Source organism: Melanostigma gelatinosum, assembly GCF_949748355.1.
Source record: "Melanostigma gelatinosum genome assembly, chromosome: 3".
NCBI classification, from domain to species: Eukaryota; Metazoa; Chordata; class Actinopteri; order Perciformes; family Zoarcidae; genus Melanostigma; species Melanostigma gelatinosum.
Window position 1 is genome coordinate 946309 of NC_136636.1, and position 17580 is coordinate 963888.

The 17580-nt window shown below is 45.1% G+C and overlaps 1 protein-coding gene across 1 annotated transcript; it reads left to right on the top strand.

The window, feature by feature from the left end:
• Nucleotides 1-2776: 2776 nt before the first annotated feature.
• LOC306775288 (keratin, type II cytoskeletal 8-like) lies at nucleotides 2777-17172 on the top strand (the record flags this gene model as incomplete). The annotated part of the gene is made up of 8 exons (XM_079265611.1): nucleotides 2777-3091; nucleotides 6709-6917; nucleotides 9620-9680; nucleotides 11793-11888; nucleotides 12797-12961; nucleotides 13687-13812; nucleotides 16350-16493; nucleotides 17092-17172. 8 exons carry the CDS (start codon nucleotides 2777-2779, stop codon nucleotides 17170-17172), a joined length of 1197 nt encoding a protein of 398 aa, XP_079121737.1.
• Nucleotides 17173-17580: the final 408 nt, after the last annotated feature.

Below are 17580 nucleotides of genomic sequence, written 5' to 3' on the forward strand. Positions count from 1 at the left end.
ACAAAAGAAAGTTCTGTTTCTTTGAGTCTGTTTATTATCGGTGAAGCTATCTGGATTTTCAGTGCGCTCTTATTTTGAAATACAGGTGTTGAATCCAGGTGAGGCAGTTAAATGAAGTAAAACCTCCCAACATGCTCTGGGGCAACAGATGATGATGATGGACACAGAAGGTTGAGTGGGTTCACTCATGTCTGCTCATCATCATCACTACTGCTGTCTTAATGGCCGACACAAAGTAAACTGGAAGACTTTCACATTACAGCTAAACGTTTATGAGATTATTGAAACTGAAAATCATTTTATCTTTAGCTAAAATGCATTTAAAAAATATATATATATTTATATATATACATACATGTATATCTTTACATCTATGTATGTACATATATATTAGGGGTGTAACGGTTCACAAAACGCGCGGTTTGGTACAGTAGAGAACTATAAATGCAGAGAAATGTACTTGATTTTAAAATATATTTATTCATTACAACTAACAAAGTTATTCTTTGACTTTGAACAATGATGGAACTATACCTGAGTGACCCATCTTCTGGGGTGTCTTCTTAGCAACACATCAGCATAAAAAACAGAAACTGCTCCTTAATGTTATGTAGTGTTGTTACTTACATCTTGTATTGTTACTAACTTCTTGCAAAAGAGATTTTTAATCTCAATGAGACTACCTGGTTAAATAAAGGTTTTAAAAATTTAAAAAAACCGAACGGTTCAATACGAATACTCGTACCGTTACACCCCGAATACATATATATATATATATAAATAGAGGAAATAGAACTTGTTGGGGACTATTTTCTGCGGCGGATGAATCCACTCTTGGTGCTCTAGTGTTTGTATGAGAGATTGGATGTAAATAAAGTTCAGTGTGATGATGAACAATCAAACAATAACTAATAAATACCTCCTGCAGGTATTGAACCCTCGTGCCTCACTACGGGCATTTAATGATGATTGTGTTTCTGTGAATGCAGACGTCTAAACGTTTCGTGATCAGTCTAACCTGTGGAGCTCCTGAAGGAGCAACATGTCCCCATGAGGACCATCAATAGCATGTTTGATCCCCATCACAGTATGAAGTCATTCCTTCTTCTATCTACAGCTCCGGCTTCTAAACTCTACGTTTGACTATTTTGCACCATGTTCAGCTGTTTCCTCACGTTGCCCTTTGAGGAAGATATCACTCAGAGCGTCGCTGCCGTACGGCGGAGCGTCGCTGCCGTAGGACAGAGCGTCGCTGCTGTACGAGCGTCGCTGCCGTACGGCGGAGCGTCACAGGCTGTTGAGTTCTTCTTTCATATCTCTTTTTGTCGTTACTTCTCTCAGATGTTTGAGTTTCATTGTGCAGAATTTATGTCCACAAACAATCTGCAAGTCGTCCTGAAGATAATTTACAAATGTGCTCAAAATGTAGTACTTTATATTTTGACGAAAAGACAAACAAAAGAAGTGTAACTACCTGTTCAGGTACTCTGTTCACTACTTGCTCAGGTACTATGTTCTCTACCTGTTCAGGTACTATGTTCTCTACCTGTTCAGGTACTCTGTTCACTACCTGCTCAGGTACTCTGTTCTCTACCTGTTCAGGTACTCTGTTCTCTACTTGTTCAGGTACTCTGTTCTCTACCTGCTCATGTACTCTGTTCTCTACCTGTTCAGGTACTCTGTTCTCTACTTGTTCAGGTACTCTGTTCTCTACCTGTTCAGGTACTCTGTTCACTACCTGTTCAGGTACTCTGTTCTCTACCTGCTCAGGTACTCTGTTCTCTACCTGTTCAGGTACTCTGTTCTCTACCTGCTCATGTACTCTGTTCTCTACCTGTTCAGGTACTCTGTTCTCTACTTGTTCAGGTACTCTGTTCTCTACCTGCTCATGTACTCTGTTCTCTACCTGTTCAGGTACTCTGTTCTCTACTTGTTCAGGTACTCTGTTCTCTACCTGTTCAGGTACTCTGTTCACTACCTGTTCAGGTACTCTGTTCTCTACCTGTTCAGGTACTCTGTTCTCTACCTGCTCATGTACTCTGTTCTCTACCTGTTCAGGTACTCTGTTCTCTACTTGTTCAGGTACTCTGTTCTCTACCTGTTCAGGTACTCTGTTCTCTACCTGTTCAGGTACTCTGTTCTCTACTTGTTCAGGTACTCTGTTCTCTACCTGTTCAGGTACTCTGTTCTCTACCTGTTCAGGTACTCTGTTCTCTACTTGTTCAGGTACTCTGTTCTCTACCTGCTCAGGTACTCTGTTCTCTACTTGTTCAGGTACTCTGTTCTCTACCTGTTCAGGTACTCTGTTCTCTACTTGTTTATACTCTGTGAGATGTGTCTCTAAAAATGACTCCAGGGAAATGATGTTTATGTTAGTTTATAGATTAGACTTTTCATTTTACAGCATGAACTCATCACCCAGCACCTGTTTGTGTAAAAAGAACAGGTGCCTTCTTGACTTGTCTTCGAATAGTCAGGAACACTAGATATCTGACACCACCTCTCTCCTCCTGACTCCACCCGGGGAGGTTTAAAAGGCCACGAGACACCTGAGACGCCTCACTGTGGTCCGACATCTCAGACTCACCTGGTTCACTTCATCACTGACTCAGCTGCTCTCTGCTCCGCCTCTTGTTCATCTTCTTATTAACCTGCATTTCATCCGAAACATCTTTTCTCTCTTCTTTCTCTTCTTCTTTCAACTCTGAGTTTTGCGGTTATTCTACCACCTGCTTCTCTGCTTCCACACCTGCATCTGTCCTGTCTCTCCTCCACCATGAGCCTGAGTCGTACCAAGCGGATCAGCTCCAGTAACTCGGTCCGGAGCAGCAGCGGTGGGTCCAGGAGGCTGAGCGGCTTCGGACCCGGTCAGGGGGCCTTCGGCGGGCTCTCTCTGAGCAGCAGCTCTCTGTACGCCGGCACCAACGGGCCCCACCACGGCCTGGGGGCCCCTCTGGCCTCCCTGTCCGTCAACAGGAGCCTGCTGGCCCCCCTCAACCTGGAGATCGACCCCAGTCTGTCCATGAGCCGGGCCCACGAGAAGGAGCAGATCAAAAGCCTCAACAACCGCTTCGCCACCTTCATAGACAAGGTAGAGACCCAGGAGCCCAGACAGCGCTACACACTGTACACGGCACTGTACACGGCACTGTACACTGCACTGTACTGTACACGGCACTGTACACGGCACTATACACGGCACTGTACACGGCACTATACACGGCACTGTACACGGCACTGTACATGGCACTGTACACGGTACTGTACACTGTACTGTACACGGCACTGTACACGGCACTGTACATGGCACTGTACACTGCACTGCACTGTACACGGCACTGTACACGGCACTGTACACTGCACTGCACTGTACATGTCACTGTACACGGCACTGTACACTGCACTGTACATGGCACTGTACACGGCACTGTACATGGCACTGTACACGGTACTGTACACTGTACTGTACACGGCACTGTACACGGCACTGTACATGGCACTGTACACGGCACTGTACACGGCACTGTACACGGTACTGTACACTGTACTGTACACGGCACTGTACACGGCACTGTACATGGCACTGTACATGGCACTGTACACTGCACTGCACTGTACATGTCACTGTACACAGCACTGTACACGGCACTGTACACGGCACTGTACATGGCACTGTACACGGCACTGTACACGGCACTGTACACGGTACTGTACACTGTACTGTACACGGCACTGTACACGGTACTGTACACTGTACTGTACACGGCACTGTACACGGCACTGTACATGGCACTGTACATGGCACTGTACACTGCACTGCACTGTACATGTCACTGTACACAGCACTGTACACGGCACTGTACACGGCACTGTACATGGCACTGTACACTGCACTGCACTGTACATGTCACTGTACACGGCACTGTACACTGCACTGTACATGGCACTGTACACGGCACTATACACGGCACTGCACTGTACATGTCACTGTACACGGCACTGTACACTGCACTGTACATGGCACTGTACACGGTACTGTACACTGTACTGTACACAGCACTGTACACGGCACTGTACATGGCACTGTACATGGCACTGTACACTGCACTGCACTGTACATGTCACTGTACACGGCACTGTACACTGCACTGTACATGGCACTGTACACGGTACTGTACACTGTACTGTACACGGCACTGTACACGGCACTGTACACTGCACTGCACACTGTGCACTGCACTGTACACTTCACTGTACACTGCACTGTACACTGCACTGCACACTGCACTGCACACTACACTGCACTGCACACTGTACACTTCACTGTACACTGCACTGCACACTGTACACTGCACTGCACAGTGCACTGTACACTGCACTGTACACTGCACTGTACACTGCACAGTGCACTGTACATTGCACTGCACACTGCACTGCACACTGCACTGCACACGGCACTGTACACAGATGTGTTTATTTATCATACGGAATATATTTACACCAACAAACAATGATGTGTTATTACAGATGAAACTATATATATGTATATTAAAATGAGCTACACCTTGGAAGAGATGAACACATTCATGCAATTATTAGGACGTAAATATTATTCTGCATGTCGAGTACTTTTACTTTCGTACTTTAAGTAAATTTTAATGCTGATACTTTTGTGTGTTTACTGATATTGTAATGCACGACATTAACTTGTAACAGAGTATTTCTACCCTGTGGTATTTGTACCTTTACTGCAGTAAACGATCTGAGTCCTTCTTCCAGATCTGCAGAAAATTGATCAGCAAATATTTCCAAGTTATTATTAAATAACTGACTTAATTTTTAAAGCACAAAACAAACACAAACTCTCTGATTCCAGCCGCTACAATTTGAGGATTTGCTGCTTTTCTTTGTTGTATGATTGTCCATTAAATGCATCACATTGGGCTTATTGTTCATATTTTCCACTATTTTCTGACGTTGTATGAACCAGATAATGAATTCATGTTTTATCGTGTGTATATATATATATATATATATATACACGGATATACACTGGGGAAGTAAAGCTGAGAAGTACTGTGTGGTGATGGAGGATCCTGAAGGACCCACGTGATGATGAAGACATGGATCTGGTCTCTGCGTTCTCACGGAGTCGGTGACTCTCTCACAAAGAGCCATTGTTGTCTCCTCACGTCAGCAGAGATCTGCAGCAGAAGCTTCTCTCAGATCACATTCACACGTTTCACATGTTCCACACAGACGGCAAACACTCGTCATGATGTCGTATCGAACGGTCAAGATCTGTGATCGTTATGTTTCTGTGAATGAGAACTGGTTCTCAGTGAGATTAAAGCCAATAAATCAACAAACAGAGAAAATGATGCAGAATTTGAGTCTGCTTTAATGTGCAGCATGTGAAAAAGTAAGAGAGGACTTCATGGAAACTCAAAGGTTACATCAGCAGAACAGATGAAGAAACGTTTGAAGGAATAAAAGATAAGATAACGTATCTATAAACAGAAGACATACATTACACTCTGTGAGTACATTGAGCAAATATTAGTGTGAAATAAATCAAGTTGTGCAACATGAGTCAAATATTTACAATAATCTTGTAATCATGTAATATATGTGCTGTAATAATACAGTGAATAAATCTCAAGTTCAATTCAAAGCAGCTTCTGCTTCTGCTTCTGCTTCTGAACCTGAGCCGGTGGATATCTGAGCTCTGTGTTGAGCTGTAACCTGATGACCCGGGTCAGACTCAGAGGGAGCTCATTGTTCTGTGAACACAGAGGAGCTCTGTGAGGGAGGAAGGAGGAACAAAGGGGGGAGGGTCCGAGTCCTCAGGCAGGAAACAGGAGCCATCAGATACAGACAGGTGGTGATGGTGGTGATGAGATCGAGCTGAAAGTGTTGTGTCGGAGTGGACTGAAGGAACAAGGGAATCGAACCGTCGACCCTCTGATCCGCTCTGTCTCTGGGTCACAACATTTATTTATATTTTTACTTCTTAACTTAAGAGCTCACGAAACTTGTTTCTTTTCTTTTCAACAATGAGAAACATCTGTGGTCGACAATAATTAATATGAAACAAACTTTCGATCATTAGTTCATCATAACTCACTGGACCAGAGGTGACTTCAACCAACAAAACCCCAAAACAGAAAATATTCAATTTGCGCTTGAACAATTTATGAATTCTCAAAAAAGTTGTTAATTTATTATCCCATCAACAAATTGATGAATTAATTTTAGACCAGAAACCTGGAAGTCCACATGAAGCCTGTTGTCTTGTTGCAGAAACAAACCAAGAGATGAAATAATCTGTTGGACTCCTTATAATAAGTCAAAGAACAATTATGTTAACTGTGATCAGCCAGCTCACACACACTAAATCAATCACATGATTTATTATATGTATTGGTTTATTCATAGGGACATTAATAAAACATCACTGTTCATCTGTAACACCTGGACAGATGTTACAGACTCAACTGAATATCAGATAAAATAATAACGTCATTCGTCTTGTGTCCTTTCATGAGCTGCAGAAATAAAAGAGGATATTAATACGAGTAGAGCGTCATCCAGGACTCCTTTATACGGTGAAGCACTGTGAAGACATGCAACACAGAGGCTCATCAGACAACATGCAGAGCAGAGACTGATGATGAGACTGATGATGTTTGCTCCTCCGCGGTTCAGGTACGTTTCCTGGAGCAGCAGAACAAGATGCTGGAGACCAAGCTGGACCTGCTGCAGGGTCAGGGGGTGGGCCGGTCCAACGTGGAGCCCCTGTTCGAGGCCTACATGGCGGGTCTGCGGCGCCAGATGGACCTGGTCAACAATGACAAGACCAAGCTGGACGGGGAGCTGAGGAACATGCAGGGCCTGGTGGAGGACTACAAACACAAGTAGGTGGAGTCAGGAAGAGGACTACAAACACAAGTAGGTGGAGTCAGGAAGAGGACTACAAACACAAGTAGGTGGAGTCAGGAAGAGGACTACAAACACAAGTATGTGGAGTCAGGAAGAGGACTACAAACACAAGTAGGTGGAGTCAGGAGGACTACAAACACAAGTATGTGGATGCAGGAATAGGACTACAAACACAAGTAGGTGGAGTCAGGAAGAGGACTACAAACACAAGTAGGTGGAGTCAGGAGGACTACAAACACAAGTATGTGGATGCAGGAATAGGACTACAACACACAAGTAGGTGGAGTCAGGAAGAGGACTACAAACACAAGTATGTGGAGTCAGGAAGAGGACTACAAACACAAGTAGGTGGAGTCAGGAGGACTACAAACACAAGTATGTGGATTCAGGAGGACTACAAACACAATTAGGTGTAGTCAGGAGGACTACAAACAGAAGTAGGTGTAGTCAGGAAGAGGACTACAAACACAAGTAGGTGTAGTCAGGAAGAGGACTACAAACACAAGTAGGTGGAGTCAGGAGGACTACAAACACAAGTATGTGGATGCATGAATAGGACTACAAACACAAGTATGTGGATTCAGGAGGACTACAAACGCAATTAGGTGGAGTCAGGAGGACTACAAACAGAAGTAGGTGTAGTCAGGAAGAGGACTACAAACACAAGTAGGTGTAGGCAGGAAGAGGACTACAAACAGAAGTAGGTGTAGTCAGGAAGAGGACTACAAACACAAGTAGGTGTAGGCAGGAACAGGACTACAAACACAAGTAGGTGGAGTCAGGAACAGGACTACAAACAGAAGTAGGTGGAGTCAGGAAGAGGACTACAAACACAAGTAGGTGGAGTCAGGAAGAGGACTACAAACACAAGTAGGTGGAGTCAGGAAGAGGACTACAAACACAAGTAGGTGGAGGCAGGAAGAGGACTACAAACACAAGTAGGTGGAGTCAGGAACAGGACTACAAACACAAGTAGGTGGAGTCAGGAAGAGGACTACAAACACAAGTATGTGGAGTCAGGAAGAGGACTACAAACACAAGTAGGTGGAGTCAGGAGGACTACAAACACAAGTATGTGGATGCAGGAATAGGACTACAAACACAAGTAGGTGGAGTCAGGAAGAGGACTACAAACACAAGTAGGTGGAGTCAGGAAGAGGACTACAAACACAAGTATGTGGAGTCAGGAAGAGGACTACAAACACAAGTAGGTGGAGTCAGGAGGACTACAAACACACGTATGTGGATGCAGGAATAGGACTACAAACACAAGTAGGTGGAGTCAGGAAGAGGACTACAAACACAAATATGTGGAGTCAGGAAGAGGACTACAAACACAAGTAGGTGGAGTCAGGAGGACTACAAACACAAGTATGTGGATTCAGGAGGACTACAAACACAATTAGGTGTAGTCAGGAGGACTACAAACAGAAGTAGGTGTAGTCAGGAAGAGGACTACAAACACAAGTAGGTGTAGGCAGGAAGAGGACTACAAACACAAGTAGGTGGAGTCAGGAACAGGACTACAAACACAAGTAGGTGGAGTCAGGAACAGGACTACAAACACAAGTAGGTGGAGTCAGGAAGAGGACTACAAACACAAGTAGGTGGAGTCAGGAAGAGGACTACAAACACAAGTAGGTGGAGTCAGGAAGAGGACTACAAACACAAGTAGGTGGAGTCAGGAGGACTACAAACACAAGTATGTGGATGCATGAATAGGACTACAAACACAAGTATGTGGATTCAGGAGGACTACAAACACAATTAGGTGGAGTCAGGAGGACTACAAACAGAAGTAGGTGTAGTCAGGAAGAGGACTACAAACACAAGTAGGTGTAGGCAGGAAGAGGACTACAAACACAAGTAGGTGGAGTCAGGAGCAGGACTACAAACAGAAGTAGGTGGAGTCAGGAAGAGGACTACAAACACAAGTAGGTGGAGTCGGGAAGAGGACTACAAACACAAGTAGGTGGAGGCAGGAAGAGGACTACAAACACAAGTAGGTGGAGTCAGTAAGAGGACTACAAACACAAGTAGGTGGAGGCAGGAAGAGGACTACAAACACAAGTAGGTGTAGTCAGGAAGAGGACTACAAACACAAGTATGTGGAGTCAGGAGGACTACAAACACAAGTAAGTGTAGTCAGGAAGAGGACTACAAACACAAGTAGGTGGAGTCAGGAAGAGGACTACAAACACAAGTAGGGGAGTCAGGAAGATGACTACAAACACAAGTAGGAGGAGTCAGGAGGACTACAAACACAAGTAGGTGGAGTCAGGAAGAGGACTACAAACACAAGTAGGTGGAGGCAGGAATAGGACTACAAACACAAGTAGGTGGAGTCAGGAAGAGGACTACAAACACAAGTAGGTGGAGTCAGGAATAGGACTACAAACACAAGTAGGTGGAGTCCGGAAGAGGACTACAAACATAAGTAGGTGGAGTCAGGAAGAGGACTACAAACACAAGTAGGAGGAGTCAGGAATAGGACTACAAACACAAGTAGGTGGAGTCAGGAAGAGGACTACAAACACAAGTAGGTGGAGTCAGGAAGAGGACTACAAACACAAGTAGGAGGAGTCAGGAAGAGGACTACAAACACAAGTAGGTGGAGTCAGGAGAAGGTCTGGGAGATGGTCTCAGACCAGGATCACTTTATCTGAGTCTGTTACAGATATGAGGACGAGATCAACAAGAGAAACAACCTGGAGAACGACTTTGTGATCCTAAAGAAGGTCAGCACACACACCATACACAAACACACACATATATACACACACACATACACGTATATACACACACACACATATACACGTACACACACACACACACACACACACACACACATACACACACACACACACATTTTACACACACACATACACGTATATACACACACACACATATACACGTATACACACACACACACACACATATACACACATATACACATATACACATATACACATACACATATACACACACATATACACATATACACACATATACACATATACACATACACATATACACACACATATACACATATACACGCACACACACACATATACACACACATATACACCTATACACATACACATATACACGCACACACACACATATACACACACACACACATATATACACACACACACACACATACACATATACACATACACACACACACACACACACACACACACACATACACATACACACACACATACACATATACACATACACACACACACACACACACACACACACACATACACACGCACACACAAGCGTGTCAGGTCAGGTCAACATGATATTTACTTTGGTTTGTCACCAAACACCTGCAGAACGACAGAGATCCCACCGGCCTCGCTCTACTGTGTTCACTGATGAGTGTAGTTTATGAACTGGATCCCCGTCAGCTGACGCCTGCCTGGGCTCCACAGAAAGGACAAAACGTAACACGCAAAACATGACGTGAACCAAACAGTTAACAACAGTACAATCAGATACATCGTGCAGTCAAAGACGAGGCTGTTGTCATAACCGAGCACATACACACATTGCAGCCATCATTTATACAAAGAAGGATCAGGAGACTACAAAAGCGTCGGGTTAGTGGTCTGAGGTGAGCCGTTCCTTCTTTTTTAAACCTGTCTGAGTTGTATGAGGAGGTGACGTTTGAGGAGGTTTGTTCTTGGGGTTGGAGGTATCGAGTGACCTGAGCTGCATTCCTTGTGTGATGGTTATGTCTGTTCCATGTGTTTTGTAACTGATTGAAGAAATATTCAGGTGTCTGATTAAATACTCCGCTTCTGAAAACATGAGAAGGCTGTAGTGGAGTTTAATGTCCACTGAGAACCATGACAGGCGAGATTGCACATATGTGCCTTAGCTCTCAGTGAACACTGGAGCGCTAATCTGGCAGCTCGGTTTTGAACCAGTTGTAGTTTATTACGAAGTCTTTCTTAGCTGCTGCTGACCGTATGTCTCTGTGTCTGTCTGTCTGTCTCTGTCTCTGTGTCTGTCTGTCTGTCTCTGTGTCTGTCTGTCTGTCTCTGTGTCTCTGTCTGTGTCTCTGTGTGTCTGTCTGTCTGTCTGTCTGTCTCTGTGTCTCTGTGTCTGTCTGTCTGTCTCTGTGTCTGTCTCTGTGTCTGTGTCTGTCTGTCTCTGTGTGTCGGTCTGTCTCTGTCTCTGTGTCTGTCTGTCTGTCTCTGTGTCTGTCTGTCTGTCTCTGTGTCTGTGTCTCTGTCTGTGTCTCTGTGTGTCTGTCTGTCTGTCTGTCTGTCTGTCTCTGTGTCTCTGTCTGTCTGTCTCTGTGTGTCTGTCTGTCTCTGTGTCGCTGTGTCTCTGTCTGTCTGTCTGTCTCTGTGTCTCTGTCTGTCTGTCTGTGTCTCTGTGTGTCTGTCTGTGTCTCTGTGTGTCTGTCTCTGTCTCTGTGTGTCTGTCTCTGTCTCTCTGTCTCTGTGTGTCTGTCTCTGTCTCTGTGTGTCTGTCTCTGTCTCTGTGTGTCTGTCTCTGTCTCTGTGTGTCTGTCTCTGTCTCTCTGTCTATGTGTGTCTGTCTCTGTGTCTCTGTGTGTCTGTCTGTCTGTCTGTGTCTCTGTGTGTCTGTCTCTGTCTCTGTGTGTCTGTCTCTGTCTCTGTGTGTCTGTCTCTGTCTCTGTGTGTCTGTCTCTGTCTCTCTGTCTCTGTGTGTCTGTCTCTGTCTCTGTGTGTCTGTCTCTGTCTCTCTGTCTCTGTCTGTCTGTCTGTGTCTCTGTGTGTCTGTCTCTGTCTCTGTGTGTCTGTCTCTGTCTCTCTGTCTCTGTGTGTCTGTCTCTGTCTCTCTGTCTGTCTCCGGGTGTTCAGGACGTGGACTCGGCCTACCTGGTGAAGGCCGACCTGGAGGATAAAGTCGGAGGTTTGACCGACGAAATCAACTTCCTGCGTAACGTCTACGAGGAGGTACGGACACGTCCAGACACTAGAGCTGCAGCAATCAGCTGATGAATCAATGATTCACAATTGACCATTCATTTCAGTAATTCTTTGAATTTTCAGTCGTTCCAGGCATTTAAGATAACGGGCAGAATATTTAATAAGGACAATAATAATTAGTTGCAGCCTTATTTTTTTATTTCAATCATTTTTAATTATTTAGTATATATTTCATAATGTCAGTGATGAACTAATGAGCAGCAGAATCTCTTATATTTTACAATATAAGTGCGGTTTACAGTTTAAGGTGAATCTACAAAGACAAACATTAGGGGTGTAACGGTTCGGTACGTTTCGGTTCAGTAGAAAACTACAAATGCAGAGAAATGTACTTTATTTTAAAATATATTGATTCATTACAACGAACATCATGAAGTTCTTCTTAGACTTTGAACAATGATGGAACTATACCTGAGTGACTCATCTTCTGGGTGTCTTCTTAGCAACACATCAGCATAAAAAACAAAAACTGCTCCTTAATGTGATGGAGTATTGTTACTTACATCTTGCAAAAGAGATTTTTCATCCCAATGGGACGACCCGGTTAAATAAAGGTTTAAAAAAGTTTTTTTCTTTTTTCAAACGTGTTCGTCATGCGTACCGAACCGTGAGCCTCGTACCGAACGGTTCAATACGAATACGCGTACCGTTACACCCCTAATAAATATAATTGTTAATATTTTTAACAACTAAACTGATATTGTCATAACGTTTTATTCAATATTTCTTTATAACTGTAAAGAAAGAATCAAACAACAATCTCCAATCTGCCCAGAGAGGTTTCAGAAACTAACAACTTTAACTGTGAATAGAATCGATGTTTTATCGTATTGTTTGTCTGGACGTTCAGGCTCTTGTGTGTTCTGTGTCTCCAGGAGCTGCGTGAGCTGCAGGCCGGCATCAAGGACACGTCGGTGGTGGTGCAGATGGACAACAGTCGCAGCCTGAACATGGAGACGATCGTGGCCGAAGTCAAAGCTCAGTACGAGGAGATCGCGGCCCGAAGCCGAGAGGAGGCCGAGGCCTGGTACAAGAGCAAGGTGAGGACGAGGAGACGAGGAGACGAGGAGACGAGGAGACGAGGAGACGAGGAGACGAGCGTGAGCTTCTTTCGTGATCCGTTATATTACAGCCTAACAGACACACGATACTTTCTACCTGCTGACCCGACATCTCCAAACAAAGAGAAGACACGGTGTTATTCGAGAGTGAAATCTAAAACGGTTCCAAACAGACACATGAAGACATTGAAGAGGATCAGTGAGGGAGGAAGTATTCAGATGCTTCACCGAAGTTAAAGTGCTCTACCACACTTTAAACATGAAGTAAAGGTATAGAGTATGTGCAACAAGATGTACTTAAAGTATCATAAATAAAAGTGTGTTATGTTGTATTATTACTGATTCATAAGCAGCACTGTTGGTTAGTTTCACCGTCTTTTATAAACTGATTCTATGTTTTATTTTTAAAACATTCATCTGAAAAGTAACTGGTAAGTCAAAAAAAGTACAATATTTCCCTCTGAAATGTAAAGTAAGTAAAGAAGGTAAAGTACCTCAAATTCGTACTTAAATACAGTAGTTGAGTTGAGTAAATATCCATGAAAACTCACTTATGTTTCACACTTACAGGATCAGTTCACCCACAAACACACGTTTCCTCACGTGCTTCGTGATTCTCGTGAAGAACTATAACTGTTTGACGACGATGCATTCGTCCCATATCATCGCTCTCTGTTCTCACGTTGAGCTTCCTCCGTCTGCAGTTCGACCAGATGTCGGTGCAGGCGAGTCAGTACGGAGACGAGCTCCGCGTTGTGAAGGGAGAGGTCGCAGAGGTCAACCGGCTGATCAGCCGCCTGCAGAGCGAGATCGAGTCCGTCAAAGCACAGGTACGTCTACAGGAAACACTCACAGATCAGTCCATCAAAGCACAGGTACGTCTACAGGAAACACTCACAGATCAGTCCATCAAAGCACAGGTACGTCTACAGGAACACTCACAGATCAGTCCGTCAAAGCACAGGTACGTCTACAGGAACACTCACAGATCAGTCTGTTAAAGCACAGGTACGTCTACAGGAAACACTCACAGATCAGTCTGTTAAAGCACAGGTACGTCTACAGGAAACACTCACAGATCAGTCCGTTAAAGCACAGGTACGTCTACAGGAACACTCACAGATCAGTCCGTTAAAGCACAGGTACGTCTACAGGAAACACTCACAGATCAGTCCGTCAAAGCACAGGTACGTCTACAGGAAACACTCACAGATCAGTCCGTCAAAGCACAGGTACGTCTACAGGAACACTCACAGATCAGTCCGTCAAAGCACAGGTACGTCTACAGGAAACACTCACAGATCAGTCTGTCAAAGCACAGGTACGTCTACAGGAACACTCACAGATCAGTCCGTCAAAGCACAGGTACGTCTACAGGAAACACTCACAGATCAGTCCGTCAAAGCACAGGTACGTCTACAGGAAACACTCACAGATCAGTCTGTTAAAGCACAGGTACGTCTACAGGAAACACTCACAGATCAGTCCATCAAAGCACAGGTACGTCTACAGGAAACACTCACAGATCAGTCCGTCAAAGCACAGGTACGTCTACAGGAACACTCACAGATCAGTCCGTCAAAGCACAGGTACGTCTACAGGAAACACTCACAGATCAGTCTGTCAAAGCACAGGTACGTCTACAGGAAACACTCACAGATCAGTCCATCAAAGCACAGGTACGTCTACAGGAAACACTCACAGATCAGTCCGTCAAAGCACAGGTACGTCTACAGGAACACTCACAGATCAGTCCGTTAAAGCACAGGTACGTCTACAGGAAACACTCACAGATCAGTCCGTCAAAGCACAGGTACGTCTACAGGAAACACTCACAGATCAGTCTGTTAAAGCACAGGTACGTCTACAGGAAACACTCACAGATCAGTCCGTCAAAGCACAGGTACGTCTACAGGAAACACTCACAGATCAGTCTGTTAAAGCACAGGTACGTCTACAGGAAACACTCACAGATCAGTCCGTTAAAGCACAGGTACGTCTACAGGAAACACTCACAGATCAGTCTGTTAAAGCACAGGTACGTCTACAGGAAACACTCACAGATCAGTCCGTTAAAGCACAGGTACGTCTACAGGAACACTCACAGATCAGTCCGTTAAAGCACAGGTACGTCTACAGGAAACACTCACAGATCAGTCCGTCAAAGCACAGGTACGTCTACAGGAAACACTCACAGATCAGTCCGTCAAAGCACAGGTACGTCTACAGGAAACACTCACAGATCAGTCCGTCAAAGCACAGGTACGTCTACAGGAAACACTCACAGATCAGTCTGTTAAAGCACAGGTACGTCTACAGGAACACTCACAGATCAGTCCGTCAAAGCACAGGTACGTCTACAGGAAACACTCACAGATCAGTCCGTCAAAGCACAGGTACGTCTACAGGAAACACTCACAGATCAGTCTGTTAAAGCACAGGTACGTCTACAGGAAACACTCACAGATCAGTCCGTTAAAGCACAGGTACGTCTACAGGAACACTCACAGATCAGTCCGTTAAAGCACAGGTACGTCTACAGGAAACACTCACAGATCAGTCCGTCAAAGCACAGGTACGTCTACAGGAAACACTCACAGATCAGTCCGTCAAAGCACAGGTACGTCTACAGGAACACTCACAGATCAGTCCGTCAAAGCACAGGTACGTCTACAGGAAACACTCACAGATCAGTCCGTCAAAGCACAGGTACGTCTACAGGAAACACTCACAGATCAGTCTGTTAAAGCACAGGTACGTCTACAGGAAACACTCACAGATCAGTCCATCAAAGCACAGGTACGTCTACAGGAAACACTCACAGATCAGTCCGTCAAAGCACAGGTACGTCTACAGGAACACTCACAGATCAGTCCGTCAAAGCACAGGTACGTCTACAGGAAACACTCACAGATCAGTCTGTTAAAGCACAGGTACGTCTACAGGAAACACTCACAGATCAGTCCATCAAAGCACAGGTACGTCTACAGGAAACACTCACAGATCAGTCCGTCAAAGCACAGGTACGTCTACAGGAACACTCACAGATCAGTCCGTCAAAGCACAGGTACGTCTACAGGAAACACTCACAGATCAGTCTGTTAAAGCACAGGTACGTCTACAGGAAACACTCACAGATCAGTCCGTCAAAGCACAGGTACGTCTACAGGAAACACTCACAGATCAGTCTGTTAAAGCACAGGTACGTCTACAGGAAACACTCACAGATCAGTCCATCAAAGCACAGGTACGTCTACAGGAAACACTCACAGATCAGTCTGTTAAAGCACAGGTACGTCTACAGGAAACACTCACAGATCAATTTAATTTTAGATCCAGTAAGGAGGATTTGTTGTGCCCCCCCCAGCGTGGTGGTCTGGAGAACCAGCTGGCTGAGTCCGAGGAACGTGGAGAACTGGCTGTGAAAGAGGCCAAAGCTCGGACCAGAGACCTGGAGGACGCTCTGCAGAGAGCCAAACAGGACATGGCCCGACAGCTCAGAGAGTACCAGGTGTGGGGGGGGGGTTTGAAGCTGCATTCTCTCTAGTGACAACCAGGGGGCGACTCCTCTGGTTGTATAGAAGTCTATGAGAAAATGACTCCACTTCTCTCTTGATTTATTACCTCAGTAAACATTGTAAACATGAGTTTATGTCTCAATCTCTAGTTTCAAGTCTTCTTCAACAGAACATGATGTTCATTTAGTACATTATGGTCCATTTAGAGTCACACAGACCATAAAGCAGGGGATGCTTTAGGGCGGGGCTACACGCTGATTGACAGGTCTCTAATAGACCATAAAGCAGGGGATGCTTTAGGGCGGGGCTACACGCTGATTGACAGGTCTCCAACAGACCATAAAGCAGGGGATGCTTTAGGGCGGGGCTACACAGTGATACTGCTTTCCTCTTACAACTTTAACCCTTTCACGGTGTGTTTTCACTTCATCAAAGTTAACATTTTGGTCGTCTGAAAATGTCTTAGTCAGCGTTCAGTTCATACTTATATTTTTACAAATATGAAGTTATAATGCAGAAAAGACTTGAAAAGATTGAAAGAAGACGATCAGTTCCAGATGCAAGTTTTAAAGTTTTCTTCTTCACCTGCAGGACCTGATGAACCTGAAACTGGCTCTGGACATCGAGATCGCCACCTACAGGAAGCTGCTGGAGGGAGAGGAGGACAGGTGAGAGGAGGAGAGAGGAGGACAGGTGAGAGGAGGAGAGAGGAGGACAGGTGAGAGGAGGAGAGAGGACAGGTGAGAGGAGGAGAGAGGAGGACAGGTGAGAGGAGGAGAGAGGAGGACAGGTGAGAGGAGGAGAGAGGAGGACAGGTGAGAGGACAGGTGAGAGGAGGAGAGAGGACAGGTGAGAGGAGGAGAGAGGAGGACAGGTGAGAGGAGGAGAGAGGAGGAGGAGAGGTTAGAGGAGGAGAGAGGACAGGTGAGAGGAGGAGAGAGGAGGAGGACAGGTGAGAGGAGGAGAGAGGACAGGTGAGAGGAGGAGAGAGGAGGAGGACAGGTGAGAGGAGGAGAGAGGAGGACAGGTGAGAGGAGGAGAGAGGAGGAGGACAGGTGAGAGGAGGAGAGAGGAGGAGGA